General features: G+C 29.3%; 4 protein-coding genes across 4 annotated transcripts; 3 read left to right on the forward strand and 1 right to left on the reverse strand.

Moving 5' to 3' along the window:
- Positions 1-741: 741 nt before the first annotated feature.
- Positions 742-2,761, forward strand: PGO_146140 (NEDD8-conjugating enzyme UBC12; the record flags this gene model as incomplete). Its single annotated transcript, XM_028690604.1, has 5 exons — positions 742-796; positions 1,231-1,415; positions 1,600-1,716; positions 1,850-1,935; positions 2,713-2,761. 5 exons carry the CDS (start codon positions 742-744, stop codon positions 2,759-2,761), a joined length of 492 nt encoding a protein of 163 aa, XP_028546405.1.
- An 832-nt stretch (positions 2,762-3,593) lies between these two features.
- On the forward strand, positions 3,594-4,598 carry PGO_146150 (50S ribosomal protein L3; the record flags this gene model as incomplete). The annotated part of the gene is made up of 1 exon (XM_028690605.1): positions 3,594-4,598. One exon carries the CDS (start codon positions 3,594-3,596, stop codon positions 4,596-4,598), a length of 1,005 nt encoding a protein of 334 aa, XP_028546406.1.
- A 1,223-nt stretch (positions 4,599-5,821) lies between these two features.
- On the forward strand, positions 5,822-10,018 carry PGO_146160 (hypothetical protein, conserved; the record flags this gene model as incomplete). Its single annotated transcript, XM_028690606.1, has 11 exons — positions 5,822-5,870; positions 6,336-6,382; positions 6,732-6,806; positions 7,041-7,139; positions 7,271-7,319; positions 7,488-7,546; positions 7,790-7,829; positions 7,946-8,022; positions 8,241-8,294; positions 8,455-8,523; positions 8,705-10,018. 11 exons carry the CDS (start codon positions 5,822-5,824, stop codon positions 10,016-10,018), a joined length of 1,932 nt encoding a protein of 643 aa, XP_028546407.1.
- A 287-nt stretch (positions 10,019-10,305) lies between these two features.
- Positions 10,306-14,808, reverse strand: PGO_146170 (kinesin motor domain containing protein; the record flags this gene model as incomplete). The annotated part of the gene is made up of 1 exon (XM_028690607.1): positions 10,306-14,808. The coding sequence occupies one exon, from the start codon at positions 14,806-14,808 to the stop codon at positions 10,306-10,308; it is 4,503 nt and encodes a 1,500-aa protein (XP_028546408.1).
- Between the last annotated feature and the right edge of the window lie 1,224 nt (positions 14,809-16,032).

The raw sequence follows: 16,032 nt of genomic DNA on the forward strand, positions 1-16,032 counted from the left end.
GTGGGGTCGCACAGAAGATGGGCAATTGTGACAGTAATTCCTTTTTGAGCTCCTTTAATTCTTCAGTTCTTTCCCTTTTTGAGTTACATTTTGGCCCTTTTTTTTTTTTTTTTTTATATGCCCACAAAACCAGTGCATTTCATTATCTTACATATGAAGAGAGTGTATGTTATAGATATATGTGTTGCATGTGGTTAAGCACAATATATGAAATAGGCCTAATGTATAATATGTCACAGACACATGAAGTTAAACACATGTGGCTTGATTAATGCAAAAGTGCACCGTCAAGCCCAGTTGAATGCACCAACATCTTAACACAGTGAGCAGATCACATTCTGGATCTCCTTTAGGCATAACGGAGAAGTAAATAATTCTGCTTCCATTTATTTCACTTCCATTTAATTTGTTGCAAGGAAATGACCTTCTTTCGGAGCTACGATATTCACTCAGTGGACCAAGTCTTCTTCTTTTTATCTGCAAAAATAGTGTAATTATTTTTTAATTAAAAGAAAAAAAAAAAAAAAAAAAAAAAAAAAGGGCTAAAAGAGGATGTAAAAAAGGGTTTAAAAAAAAAGTTTAAAAAAAATAATAATAATAAAAAAAAAACACTTTTCCGTTTTGTCAAGAAAATGGAAAGCATGAAATTCTTTATTCACTTTTGTTATTGATAAACTTTCCCCATTTTATGTGGATTTTCTTTTTTTTGTTTTTCCCCGCGGAATAAATTTAAAATGTAAAATGACAAATGAAAATGCGAAGAAATTAAAGCCTTTCGAGTTAGTGCTTCAAAAAGGTATGTGTACATATATAGCTCATTTAGAAAAATGAAATTAAAGACAATTGTTTTGAAAACTTCCATATGGCGTAGCTAAATTAGAGAGGAAGATTTTTTTATTTTTTTTTAGCTTCTTCCATGTTTTGTCGATATTTTACAACACACATATGTTGTGTGTATAGTTCAAGGTTTTACATAATAAGTGCTTACGCGTAAAATAAAAGAAAAAAGGAAATTCTTCCCTCCCAAAATTTAATCGCTTCATAACATTTTGGAGGATTGGAAAAAAAAAAAAAAAAAAAAAAAAGAAAGAAAAAACCATGCTCTCATAATTTAACCTCCTTATGTACGATTTTCTAATTCTTATTTTTACTACATTTTTGTATAAACTTCACAACAACTCATGGTTATGACACCTTTGCATTTCCTGCTAATTTTTCTTTTCCCCAAAGAACTCCTTGACTTGGACGAAATTGAAGGTGTCTCGTTGCATCAAATTGATGAGAACTGTTTGAAAGAAATTGGAATATCAATAACACCGAAGGAAAGTTATTTCAAGGGAAAGACCATCGAATTTATTATCAAGTTTAAGGAAACGTATCCCATCACACCACCCAAAATTATTTGTCTAACCAAGGTCACTTAGAGGAAAAGCACGTGACAAGGTGTTAGAAAATAAGGGAGAATATTAATATACATAGGGGCGTGGGAGGAAAAAAAAAAAAAAAAAATCACACACATGCACAAAACAAAAGAAAACAGAACAAACTTTGTGGACATACATTTTTTTTTTTTTTTTTTTTTTTTTCTTTCATTTTTAGATATTCCATCCCAATATTGATGAAAGGGGAAATGTCTGTTTGAACATTTTAAAACTCGAATGGAATCCAATAATAAATTTACAAATGCTGATATTGGGTTTGCTGCTTCTATTAAATGTATATAACTGCTTCATTTTTTTTTTTTTTTTTTTTTTCTCTTCTTTTATGCAGACATAGATTTAAGCGTTTTTTTTTTTTTTTTTTTTTTTCTTTTTTTTCACGGCAACATTTTGTAATGCTCTTTTTTCAGGAACCCTCGGCAGATGACCCTTTCAATAAAACAGCAGCGGAGGTTTTCAAAAATGATAAATTTCAATTTCAAGAAATAAACAATTCATTATTTTGGAAAAAATAACACACCTTTACATTTGGGATGCCCATTTGGTATTTCTCACGTGGGTCTAAAATATAGTTTTATAATATTTTGTTTTTGTCGTCGTTTTAGTTTTTGCTCTCGTCGTCATTTTCCCTTTTTCTTTCGTTTTCTTTTTTTACAACACTATGGAGGTGGTGTCATATATATAAATGCATTCATATTATGGAATCATTTGCAATGGTGTTATGCACACAGATTGTAGAAGCATGAGGGGCATATTTAGATTCATGCGTAATTCATCATATGCGCACAATTTTGGCAGAAAATTGTATCTTCAACTATGTGCTTGTTCAAATGGAGGTCTGACGAATGAGGGAATCCAAATATATTATCACCATTCAATGAATACATCAATGATCATTTTAAAATTAGAAATGGACCAATACACACCCCAGTATATTTTTTTTGGGACGACACTCATAAATTTTTGTTAAATGAATTTCTTTCATAATTGATCTTTTTTTTTTTTCTTTTTTTTTTTTTTTTCTCTCTTTTTAAAGTAAAAAGGTGCAAAGTGGATGGGAAATTAAAGGTATGAAAGGAGAGTTGAGAGGTTCAAAATTTTGTATCCTCCATTTTGTCAATTTGGCAGTGATTAAAAAATTTGTGTCTTCCATTTTGTCGATTTGGCAGTGGTCATTGGGTTCTCGCTCTCTATCCCTGCATACAGCTGACAACCCTCGTTTTATAAGAACAATGTTTCTTCTTACATTATCCATGTAAGTATAATTTTATAGGATTTCCCCTTCTGTTATACTCTTACTGTACAATTGTGTGGAGAAATAAAAAGTAGGAAAAAGAAAAATGTGCGTACTAGGAGTGAAGTATATATACAGGATGCATTACAGGATATTTTTTTTTTTTTCGAATGCTATTAAAAAAAGGTTCTTCTTTAGCAGGAAAATGGGCATATCTCTTTTTTTTTTTTTTTTTTTTTTTTTTTTTTTTTTTTCCCCTTTGGGGTGTGCCGGCTTTGGGTTTTTTATAACAACCCACCACAAAAATAGGGCAATAAAAAATTAAAAAAAAAAAAATAAAAAAAAAAATATGAAAAAGAAAATATAAAAAAAAAAAAAAAAAAAAAAAAAAATAAAAAAAAAAAAATCCAAAAAAATTAGCAAACCGGAAAAAGCGACGACAGTAAATTTTTTTTTTTTTGAAAGGTTATTAAAAAAAGGTTTTTTTTTTGCAGGAAAATGGGCATTTTTTTTTTTTTTTTTTTTTTTTTTTTTTTTTTTTTTTCTTCACCTTAGGAGTGTGCCGGCATTGGGATTTATATAACAACCCAGCACATACATAGGGCAATATAAATATGACAAAATAAATATGAAAAAATAAATATGACAAAGTAAATATGAAAAAATAAATATGACAAAATAAATATGAAAAAATAAAATCGCCAAAAATTGAGCGAACCGGAAAAAGCGTCGAAAGTGAAAAGTTGCTTCATTTAGCTGTTATGTGTGATAAAATGGGAATTACACTTTTTCCTTTCAATCAAAGCATAAAGGGAGAAAAAAATAAAATAAAATAAAATATCGCGTCGATTTGCAGGTTGACCGCATTAGAATAGGCGGAGTGGCATAGGGGAAAAGGCAGATAGGCAAGTTTCCCTATAATGCATAAAATACTGAGAAGAGGAAAGTGGATTTTTGTAAACTTGGGGTTGTTCACACGAGAGAGAAGAACGTTTTATGCTTCTAAATGGATCAGAAGATTACAAGTGTTAAACGAAAAATATAATTATAAAATATATAAAGAAGATGAAGTAGAATATGAAGAAAAAAAAGAAGATGACAAGATAGAAAAGGTGTATCCTATATGGAATAGTAGGAGGACAGGGTTATTAGGATATAAAATTGGGTGTATGAGTATATGGGATGTGTGGGGTGTAAAACATGCTGTAACAGTAGTTAAGATAAATAATTGTTATGTTTTAAATCAAAAGAATATAACAAAGAATGGATATGAAGCTTTAGAAATAGGTATAGGTAATATGAATGTGATAAAACAGAGTAAAAATAATATTGGGAATTATATAAAAAGAAAGTTAGGATTTATACATAAAATAAAAGAATTTAAGTGTACTAGTGATTGTTTTTTACCTGTTCAACATAAATTTTCACCTAGACATTTTTCCCCTGGTCAAAATTTATTTATCAGTTCAAGCATAAAAAATAAAGGATTTTGTGGTGCTATGAAAAAATGGAATTTTAGTGGAAAAAATGCTTCCCATGGAACGGAAAGTAAAGCTCACAGAAGTCTAGGTAGTGTCTCTATGGGAAAAACAATAAACATTGTTTTCAGAAATAAAAAAATGAATACACATATTGGTGAAAAAAATCTCGTTAAATGTAGTAATAACAAATTGTTTAGAATTAACAGCTTGCAAAATTTGTTATTTATTAAGGGACCTATTGGTGGATATAAAAATAAAGTTATTAAAATATCTGATGCAAAGGGAAGGGCGTTCAATAAATTTAAGGACAAAATTTATTTATACTATCCAACATTTATATATAAGAAAAATAAAAAATACAAAAATGTCATAGATATGCCGCATAGTTTACAAGATCCTTTTCTTTACAATGAAATTCCACTCTACGAACCAACCAATAAGTGAGAACTCCTTCATTCGTCTAGAAAGTGGAGGGAGGGGTTCCCCTCACCCTGAGAAGAGTAGTAAGATTATGCGCACATGTGGGGGCAAGTGTGTCTAATTATGTATATACGTATTTTTTGTGTGGTTTATTATGGGTTATATTTTCTCCATTCCTTGGCCCATTTTATACGTTTTTACTCCTTTGACAATCTTTTGCTAAATTTAAAAAATGTGCAATTTGCAAGTTTTTTTTTTTTTTTTTTTTTTTTTCTCTATTTGACGTTCCAGATATTAATTCATTTTTACACCTTTACATGAAAAAAAAAAAAAAGTTTCTGTCATGAGAAGGCAGTATTTTGCCTTTGTTTATAGATAAAATTTAATGAACACGTAAAAAAAGAAAAAAAAAAAAAAGTTCATATTTTGTCGCATATTTATGACAGATACACTGAAAAAATTATAAATGCACATTCTTAAAACCTTACAAATTTGGAAAAGCTTTTTCTGTAAAATTTCTGTTATTCTACAAAATCTATAAATTTTACATGTGCAAGCATGTGCACAAACATACATTATTTTTTCATGCCACATCTCCCATGTTAAAAAAGTGTGTATGTGTGGGTGATATAACATTGGGAATACGAAGTATGAGGTGTGGTCTTATTTGCGTCTCTCGTTCTTCATTTTATGCGATTTTTTTTTTTTTTTTTTTTTTTTTTTTTTTTTCCTTCCATTTAGTTGTTTGTTAAGGAGAGCATACCAGTTAACACATTTCTTCTAAGCCATGATTAAAAATTTACAAACATGACTTCTCATATTTATTCCATCTTATTTCTTGTTGCACTTGCATACTAGTGCTTATATGTACGTAAAAAAAACAACTAAGCAGCTAAGAAGTTATGTAGTTGCGCAGTAATTCAATTAATCAATCAGTCGAGGAATTTTTTATTTTTTTTTTTTTTTTTTTTTTTTTTTTTTTTTTTTTTTTTTTTTTTTTTTTTTTTTTTTTTTTTTTTTTTTTTTTTTTTTTTTTTTTTTTTTGATGTAAATAGAATAGGTACATCATGTGGTGAAACAACTTGGCAACATTTACTTTTTACAATTTAAAATGTATCTATTGGCTCAATAAGAAAAAATAACAAATTTTTTTTTTGTTTTGTATTTTTGAAGAACTGGGTAAAATCTTTGTGTTCTAATGTTTTACAACTAAACTAAAACTTTTACAGTATACTTACCTAGAGCTCATGAATGAAGATAAAGAGAAAGTTGTAGCTATTCACAATGAATCTAAAAGTATGTGAATGTGAGATTTTATATTTTTGATAAATTGTAAAAGGAATGATGGGAAAGGGAAATAAAAAAAAACAATATGTGTGATTATATGTGTAATTATATGTGCACCCATACGTGTACCTATACGTGCAACTACATGTGTAACTATATATAAAAATATCATTGCATCATTAGAGTGAATGATCAACGCGACATCGTATGTAGATAGGAGAAAAAAAACGAAAAAAAAAACATAAGTCTTCTATGCATACACATACCTTTGCATAACTCAGAATGAATAGAGATATCCTGAGGAGAATCCCTCACCTTGTAGAAAATAAAAAAATAGTGAATATTTAAGTTTTAGATACGGCATGTGTGTAACTACACAAGCTGATCTGTATATATTGTTCTTTATGAACATCCATTATATATATGAGTATTCATTAATTCGTTCCTTTTTTTTTTTTATTTTTTTCCGATTAGATAATGAGAAGCAACGGGGAATAAGAAAAAATGCAGCAGACAATAATGTAATATATTTTACATAGTACTGTTCTCTTTTGTTTGCATTTTGATACACAAATGAATTCTACATACACATGTGTTGTTAATACATTTTATTTTTTTTATGAAGAGCCATTCTCTTTTGTTACTTTATATTTGTACTTACCAGTAAAGGGACATATAGCATCCATCAACTTACCCATTGGATATATTAAAAAAAAATACACCTCCGATCTCTGTTTTCTATATCATTGTGTTATGTATATATAAATGTATATGCAAATGCATGCACTTATGAATACACAAGCGTGATCATTTATTAATTGGTAGAATACACTCATTCCCCTTTTTTCCAACCTGTTTTCGATAATGCAGGATTGTCATAATGAATTGCAAAAATATAAACAGAGCTTTTACATAATCAGGAAAACTATAAACCTTATAAAAAATGTAAGAACCTTAGAAGAAAAAAAAAAAAAAAAAAAAATGAGGCTAGTATATAATGAAGTTTATCTGTTCCCAATTCAGACATGTCTTCATACATGTGTGATAGTTTTTTTCTTTTTCTTTTTCTTTTTTTTTTTTTTTAAAATGTTATACTCCCCTTTTATGGTGGAGGAGGAAGAAAAAATATGTATTTTTCTCTAAACCTTTCTTTGATTGATACACAATTTCGAATTTCAGCACTACAATAACAAAATTAACAAAATTGTTAATCTGAGGCAGAGGGAACGGAAGCACTTATCCCACTTGAAGAGGGAAAACATAATCTTAGAAGATAAGGTTCGTTTGGTCTTAAAAAAAAAAATATGAAATGGAAAAGTTATAAATTGCAAATACTTATGAATTATGCAAAATAGAATAAAATGTTAACTATATTATCACATCATGAACACATTTTCCTTTTCCCTCAGAGTACCTTTTACGCGGAACATGTAGAGGAGCTAAAAAAGATATATACAGGTAGGTACAGAAATGGGAACAAAAATAGGAGCAAAAATAGGAGCATTCAAATGAATAGTACACCCGTATGAGACTTAAAAATAGCATGAAAAAAAAAAAAAAATGTGTAAATATAATATGCTATCCTTCACGGCGATACAATTGTTTTTCCTCATTTTAAAATTACAGAGCAGATAAAGTTAAAGAATAACAAAATACAAAATCTTCAGGATGAATTGGATAAAATGGTACTGTCATCATCTTCATCATTATCATCTCCCCTTGAGGAGTTACTGCACTGTGTTTACACAAAGTAGCAAGGAAACCATATTTATGTGAGATTTGTATACTCCTGTTCATATGTAACATATGTCAACATGCTACAACATGTGGAACAAATGCTTTTAATATGCCTCCACATATGTGGAATTACATGTCTATACATATTTATGCACCTACATATGCACCACCACCATCACCTCCTTTCTTAGAGAATAACAACGGAAAATGAAATTGAGTCCAACAACACAAGTAAAACTGAAAAAACAATCCTTTTCATCACACTCTTATGTGAAACGAGGATTAAAAAGTGCATTCATAATGTGAAATCCTATTCATATTTGCTACTACTTTGCTCATTTTCGAAGGAATTCTAAAACTTCGGGAGGATCAAATAGAGAGATTATCTCAGCAACTGGATACAATCAACATTTTGTATCAAAAGGTTAGGTTTTCCTAGTCTTTCTCCCTCAATCGAGGAGATGCAATACTATATATATATGCACCACATTTATGTGGAAAATTTCATGAAATATACAAAAATGCACAGAAATATACTTATGGCCAGGAATACACTCATGGATAAATTATTAACACTTCATATTGCTTTTTTTTTTTTTTTTTTTTTTTTTTTTTTTTATCATACCGCGATTTTATTTGCAGCAGGTGGACAATAACAGAAAATTAATCAAAGAATTAGAAGAACTAAACAGAAGTGTAAGTTACCAATTTTACCAATACAGTACTAGCTACCATATATTAATATGCACATAAACATGTAAAACATATTGCCTAATAGAATGACTATATGTTTTGTTATACATCATATATGCACTAAAGTTGTTATTTTATTTTATTTTATTTAAATATCTCGCAGATTATGTACCTTAATAATAAAATACAAGAAGAAAAAAATAATCGATCTTGTATTAGTAGAAGGCTTAAAGTAAGTGATTTGCATGAACAAAATAAATATTGTTCATGTATATATTTAGAGGGATTAGCTTGTTGATGTGGTTCTTATCCGTGTATCGCTCCAATGTAGAAGATTTTTTTTTTTTTTTTTTTTTTTTAATCTACTCCTTAAATAATGCTTCTTTTTTTTTTTTTTTTTTCTCTCCCTGCAGTACTACAAACGATACAACAAAAATAAGAAGCGATTCAAGTTAAACTTCGACTTAATGAATCAAGAGGTGAGTGGAAAAAGAGAAAGAGAAGAAGAGGGGGATATATGTGTTTCTGTTCTGTGTCACTTGAAAACAGAATTAGATATGATAGATGATGAAAATAGTAAAAACATGAACAAAAGGAGGAACACAGGTGAGTGCTGTAGCAATATGGACAGTGTTGTAGATATTGCTGTAGATAGTAATGTGGTGAATGGTGTGGATAGAATTGTGAAGAAAAAATGGAAGAAGAAGAATAGAAACACATACTACCATAATGAGAGGATAACAATGAAAAGTAATAATTTTTTTCAGAAAGTTTTAGAATCCAATTATAAAAAAAAAAAAAAAAAAAAATCAACCCTTTTTGATACAATTTACAAGAAACAATTTTTCTCCTTTTATAAACAAGTATTTACTGAAAATAATGACATCAAATTTGAAAACAAAAAAATGTTTTCATCCGCTTTGAAAAATAATAAAAAATCAAATGGCAGATACAATGATTTACACAAAGAGATAAAGGAGAATATTCAGAAAAGGGAAATCAAAAAAGACTCAAGACGGAAAGATAACGATATGAGTAGCAACGCCTGCAATGCAAATAATGACCATAATAGGATTGGCAGCAAAAAGAGAAGTGATACGAATTCTTTAACTTTAAATAATATATATTTTTACAGCAATTTTGATGATAACTTTGATGATAAACGTGATTATGTTAATGATGGACGTGATTATGTTAATGATGGACGTGATTATGTTAATGATGGACGTGATTATGTTAATGATGGACGTGATTATGTTAATGATGGACGTGATTATGTTAATGATGGACGTGATTATGTTAATGATGGACGTGATTATGTTAATGATGGACGTGATTATGTTAATGATGGACGTGATTATGTTAATGATGGACGTGATTATGTTAATGATAAACGTGATTATGTTAATGATAAACGTGATTATGTTAATGAAAAATGTGATTACCTTTATCAAGATTTTTCCAATTTGACGAACCCGATGCTTAGTATAAACGATCGTAGGGGCCTCCCCAATCGGGAGCAGAATGATGATGATGATAATAATGAGGGCGAAATGTCCAGGATAATTTCAACTACACATGAGGAACCGAATCGGTTACCTAAAGGGGTGTGTGCAAATGTCCAGAATATCGTGTGTGAGAACAATATACATGGTGAAACAAATCCCCTCAAGGAAAATATTCACATGGAAGAGAGTATTAAGGGAAGAGGTGTAAATTTGCCATAAAAATGTAAAAAAATTATTTTTTTTTTTTTTTTTTTGAAAAAGGATATTTTAAAAATTTTATATGACAATTGTGTGCCACTCTTCCATTCTGACCCCCCAAAATATATATTTTTTTTACGAATAATTTGTGATGAAATATGATGAAGAAGAAAGAAATTTTTAAATTTAGAATGTTGTATAAATTAAATATACGGTTGTGTTAAGAGAAAATTCAAAATTGTGAAAAAAAAAAAAAAAAAAAAAAGAAAAGAAAAGAAAAGCGCACATGGTGGTTATAACATGATTTTTTACGATAGTGATAACTTGAACTTCCTATATTCGCAATTCAAAAAGGATATCATTTTGTTTTTGTAACTGATTAACTCCTTGAGATGAATATATTCGGATTCGTTGAGGAGATAAACTTTTTTATTATTAATTTGAAAATTTCGGATGTTATAAGAATCTAAATTTTTTTCTAATAGCTTTTTATTGTAAAGAAGTTCATTATCGATCAAGTCACATATGTTAATTTCTATAGGTTCTTTGGGGGGTTCTTTTTTCTGAAACATGTACCTAATGATGTCTATTATTTTTTTAAAGAACAAATTGGTGGTTCGTTTTTTTTCCAAGTAGGAAATATGCGTATGATTGAAATCATTCGATTGATTGGCATCATTCGATTGATTGGCATCTTTCGAGTGATTGGCATCTTTCGAGTGATTGGCATCTTTCGAGTGATTGACATCTGTTAACTGCCCACTGCTGTCGTCACCAATTTGTTGCGTACTGATAATACCTCGTTGTGACATATTAGCACTATCTACAGTAGCATTGATTTTATTACCGACACTAGAGTTGATTTTATTCTTGGAGCAAATTTCATTTTCTGAATTCATGCCCTTATTCTTTTTCCCACTCATCTTACTACTACCTCGTTTTGCTCTGCTCTCCCCAGCTGGGTATATATCAACCATTACGTAATCATTTATTTTTTTTATTTCTGTATTGATCCTTGATTCCAATTCTTCAAAAGTTGTATTATATAAATCTTCTCCCGTTTTGAAGTAATTTCCCTCATTTTTGTTATCTTTTTCTGTTAAATATTCATACAATTTTTTGAAATCTGCATTTTCTATCAATTTTGAGAACTCGTCTATATATTTCATATTCTGGGACACATGAATGGCATTAACCATACGGCACTCTTTTTGTTTCATAGATTTTTGTGCTTTATATTTGTGTTTCTCATTGTCATTGTTTAAGCTACCCGCTTCTTCATTTCTTAATCCATGACCTCCTTCATGGATACTAACTTTCTTTTCTTTAGTATTATTTTCTAATCCAATGCAATTCTCATTAATGTAGCATTTTTTTTCAGCAAAATTCACTGATTTGGGTGTCATTTGAATTTCAGATCCTTCTTTGATACTGGTAAATTTTACACCCTCACTGATGCTACTCGTGATGTGAAGAACTTCTGATGGTTCCGTTGATTGAATGTCTTTTATGGAATAATAATTCTTCTTTTTAGAGGATATGTGATCATCAGAGTTTAAGTTGTTATTGGTGTCTGTGTAATTAAAAGGTGGATCTTTGTCGTTCATGCCAACTTTCAGATTTGACACATTCTGGTGTTCATGAGGTAAAGTTAGCACATGTTCGATATTATTCACACCTGAATCGTGCATACTTTGGACACATCTGAAGTTTGCATTGTGATGGTTGCTGTAATTATTGAATAACTCCGTTTGAATTTTATTAAAAAAGTAGTTACTGTTCAAATCCTTTAATGTTCCACTGTGCTGAAACATTGTAGCCGAATGGATGAAATTATATATGGTGTTGTTTTTTTCAATGCTTTGTCTATCTAAATTTTCTTTCAAATCAAAATTTGTAAACACTGTGCTTTTATTAGTTGTAAAATCACTTATAAATTTGGTGTAGTTGTTATTCACATAATCGAAAATGTTCTGTATATTCTGCACACTTAGTATATTCTTCGCCAAATATTCTGGTGAAAATATTTCTAATTGGTTTAGATCTTCTCCTTGATGTACTTTTGATTTGCGGTTCTTATTACTTCCTTTCTCGTCTGTCTTTCTATCAGTAATACATAATTTGTCCTTCGAGCTTTTCTTATTTCCTTCTTCTGTGTCCCTCATAGTTCCTTTCACATATGTCTTGTTCTTTGCATGAATAGAAACATTAGAATGGACATCACTTGTTGCTTTACAAGATGGATTATTTTTTTCCTTTTCAGTTTTGTTCTTTTCTTCAATATCATGGTTGGCAGTACCTCCTTTTCCAAGCTGATCTAATGAGTTTAATAAAAAAATGTTATTATTTTCCCTTACTGTGTTTACTATGGCAATCATTTCATCGCATACTTGTGTGTTTCCTTTCAAGTTACTTTTTAAGCTAGATAAATTAAATTTTAAAATATTGCAAATATCATTTTTCATCTTTACTAGAATGTCTCCTATCAATGCGTCATCCTCCTCCTCCTCCTGATGATCATGTTCAGGGTTATTACCACCATTTAACGAGATGGGCAATTTCTCATTTTGATGATCTATTTTTTTGCCAGTTCCTTTTTCATCCCTATTAATTGACGTTTTGATATTTGAAGGCAGAACTTCCTTATCCTCAGATTCAGAATTTTTATTATTTATCATTTGTCCTTTATCGAACAAAATTTTTCCTTGAGTTTTTTGAAAGTGTTGATTTTTTGTCTGACCCTTTTGGCATTCATTTACATCACTGTTTTGTCCATTTTTCTGATGTGTTTTTAAATATTTTTCTTTTTCTTCTTCGGTTAATGATTCCAATTCATCAAATGTTTTTAGTATACATTCACTAACGTCGTTAATACCTGTACTCACTTTGTTTAATTGATCTTTTATTATGTCAATTTTGTTTTTATAGGACTCGATGAAGAAGTCTAAGTATTTTATCTTACCAGTACTTTTGAACCCACAAATATAGCTAAAAATGCACAAACTGAAGGAAAAAAATATGATATCTTTCGTTATATGATTTTGATCAAAATTGAGAAAAATATCTACCTTTTTCTCCTTCGAATTGTAATCATTTTCGTTATTCACTTTTTTCACATTTCCTTCCTCATCTGTGTGCTTTGTTTCAATTTTTTCTTCACGTATCACTGGTTTCGCCTTCACCATTTTAGCCCTTTGTGCAAATTTTATAGTAGATGCAGTTTCGTTCAGATATTGCAATTTAGGTGATAGAGTGCATATAAGAATACTCTTACAATTGTTTCCTAAGCTGTCTGACAATACTCTAGTTAATTTAGAATCTCGATAAGGGATATGTACATTTGAAGCCGTTCCTCCTGTTGTTCCTTGGTCTTTTGTTTTCTCATCTGAATCTAAGACGCTTTGTTTGTTTCCTCCTGGACACAAGTGTTCTTCGAGTGACTCTTCATCGTTTGGAGCATCAGAAGGATGTTCCTCCTGTTCCCTGTTTTTTTCGCCCTCATTTCTGTCCATTTTGTCCATTTTTTCCACTTTTTCCACTATTTCCACTTTTTCCGCCTTTTTGGCTTTGTCCATTTTTTCCTTGATTTGCATGATCGCCAAGGCATTAATGACTTTACTAAGGACAGTTAGACTTTTGTTAATCATGGTGGTTTCAATTTTCACAGAACCGGTTGCTTTTGTTTGCTTGAGTCTCTCGCTTCCAGCTAAATCGACGAGACATAGCTTGCCACATCTAACCGTGTTCGTTGCGCGAATGTACCTATTTATTTTAATAATAAAAATTAAGTGAGATCTGGAGGAAGCTTTGTTCATATGCGTGAATGCAATTTTTCTATTATTAACCCCTTCTTCTAAATAGTGAAGAGCATTAATGACATTCTCAATTTCAACTTCTTTTAAATTTTTAATAACAAATTCGTTTTTATTAGAGTCAATCATATGTACAGATAAGTTACTTTCTCCACTTATCAAGTCGTATATAATTTCGTTATATATTTCTAGTATAGACATAGTAACTACAAACTCTTTTCTTCCATTTGGTAATGGATTTTCATTTTTATGATGATTTATATAATTAAAAATATAATTTATGCAATGAGGAATTAAACCTACATAATTGGGTTCATTTGTTATACAATTAGTTAGCTCTTCATATGTAATAGCTATATCATTAGGAATAGGTAAATCTATTTTATTACTTTCATTTTCTTTACACAGATGAAATAACTTATTTAAAAAATGAAAATTTCCTAGCATAGTATATGTTTTCCCACTATTTGTTTGACCATATGCTAATATACTACAATTAATTCCTTGAAATATATTTTTTATATTGTTTTTTATATAATCGTTAAATATCATTTGGTTATTATTTTCTAGATCGTACACTCGATCATATGTGTATTCAAAATTAAGACTACTTTTGTTTCCCATTTGAAAAGTATCAATGACTAATTTGTTTTTAGACACTTTTCTTATTACATTATCGGCTTCATTATTTTCGCCATTTATCGCACCATCTTTTTCGTTTCCACCATTTTTGATTCTGCATACCACACTTATGTATTCCTCTACGTTTTTTTTCACCTCTGCATCTTCAAAGTAACTATCTTTGTTATTTTCTATGTCTTTGTTTTTTTTTTTTTTCTCTTCGATGTTATTGTCGATGTACCATTGATAGATGTCCTTCAGGCAATCTCTGTGAGGATCTTTCGATTTACCCATTTTATTTCCCTTGCTAGCGCTCCTCTCATTTGAGCAAGATCTGGTGTTGTTATTTTGGCCGTTCTTGTTTACACGTGAAACCATGGTGGCATTCTTTTTTTCTTCTGGGTCTCTATTTGTTTTGGTCTTTTCATATGTGGTGCCTTCATGCCGATTCGTCCGCTTATCAACTCAGCTGCTTACCCACTGAGTTGCATACAAATTTAAGGATTTTTCCCCCACAAGTGTATACTGGTAGGTTTCATAGCAGGGAACATACACTTGTGAGAAAAAGGTTTATGAGTTATTATTTCACTGAGTTCACTTGAATTCTTTGAAATTTTAAAGTTTATCACCTCTTTGAGTTATACCTTTCCGTGCGTCTATTTTGTTATTTAAGAATATTTTCGAAACTTATAATCCTGGCTTACATAACAGTATGCGATGAAATTGCGAATAAAAAAAAAAAAAAAAAAAAAAAAAAAAAAAAAAAAAAAAAAAAAAAAAAATAAAAAAAAAAAAAAAAAAAAAAAAAAAAAAAAAAAAAAAAAAAAAAAAAAAAAAAAAAAAAAAATATAATAAATTTTTTTTTTTTTTTTTTTTTTTTTTTTTTTTTTTTTTTTCCCTTTCTTCTTCTTTCATGTTAACAAGAACTATTTGTAGCAATGAGAAGAACATACACATGTTAACTATTAGTGTCTTTTGGCACAATGGTGGAAAAGAAATTTTCATTTTTAGTCTTACCATAAAATGTAAGGGTGCTTAGTTCTTATTAGATAAAAAAAAAAAAAAAAAAGAGAGAAATAAAAGTGTATTTATAGAGGGAAGAAATTTATATTCATCTACCTACCTACCCACACACACATATACATGGATACATACCACATTCTACTTTTTCCTTTTACACCTATACCCCATGTATGTATATTTGTCACGAACACATGACCAAATGCCGTTGTAAATTATGCACATGAATTGGTATTTTTAAATTTTTATTTCGTTATGAATTTTTACATAATATAAAAATTCCCTCTGTTGTGTTATGATTAAAATTTATTTTTCTTAAACTTTTGGGGTACACAAGACAATTTTGATAAGAATCAAAATGTGTTAAGAAGGTTACATGAACAGATGGATGGGAACATGTATTCATGAACAAAAAGAAAAAAAAAAAAGAGAAAAAGAAAAAAAAAAAAAAAAAAAAAAAAAAAAAAAAAAAAAAAAAAAAAAAAAAAAAAAAAAAAAAAAAAAAAAAAAAAAAAAAAAAAAAAAAAAAAAAAAAAAAAAAAAAAAAAAAAAAAAAAAAAAAAAAAAAAAAAAAAAAAAAAA

The sequence above is a fragment of the Plasmodium gonderi genome (assembly GCF_002157705.1).
Source record: "Plasmodium gonderi DNA, contig: Chr14, whole genome shotgun sequence".
Taxonomy (NCBI): Eukaryota; Apicomplexa; class Aconoidasida; order Haemosporida; family Plasmodiidae; genus Plasmodium; species Plasmodium gonderi.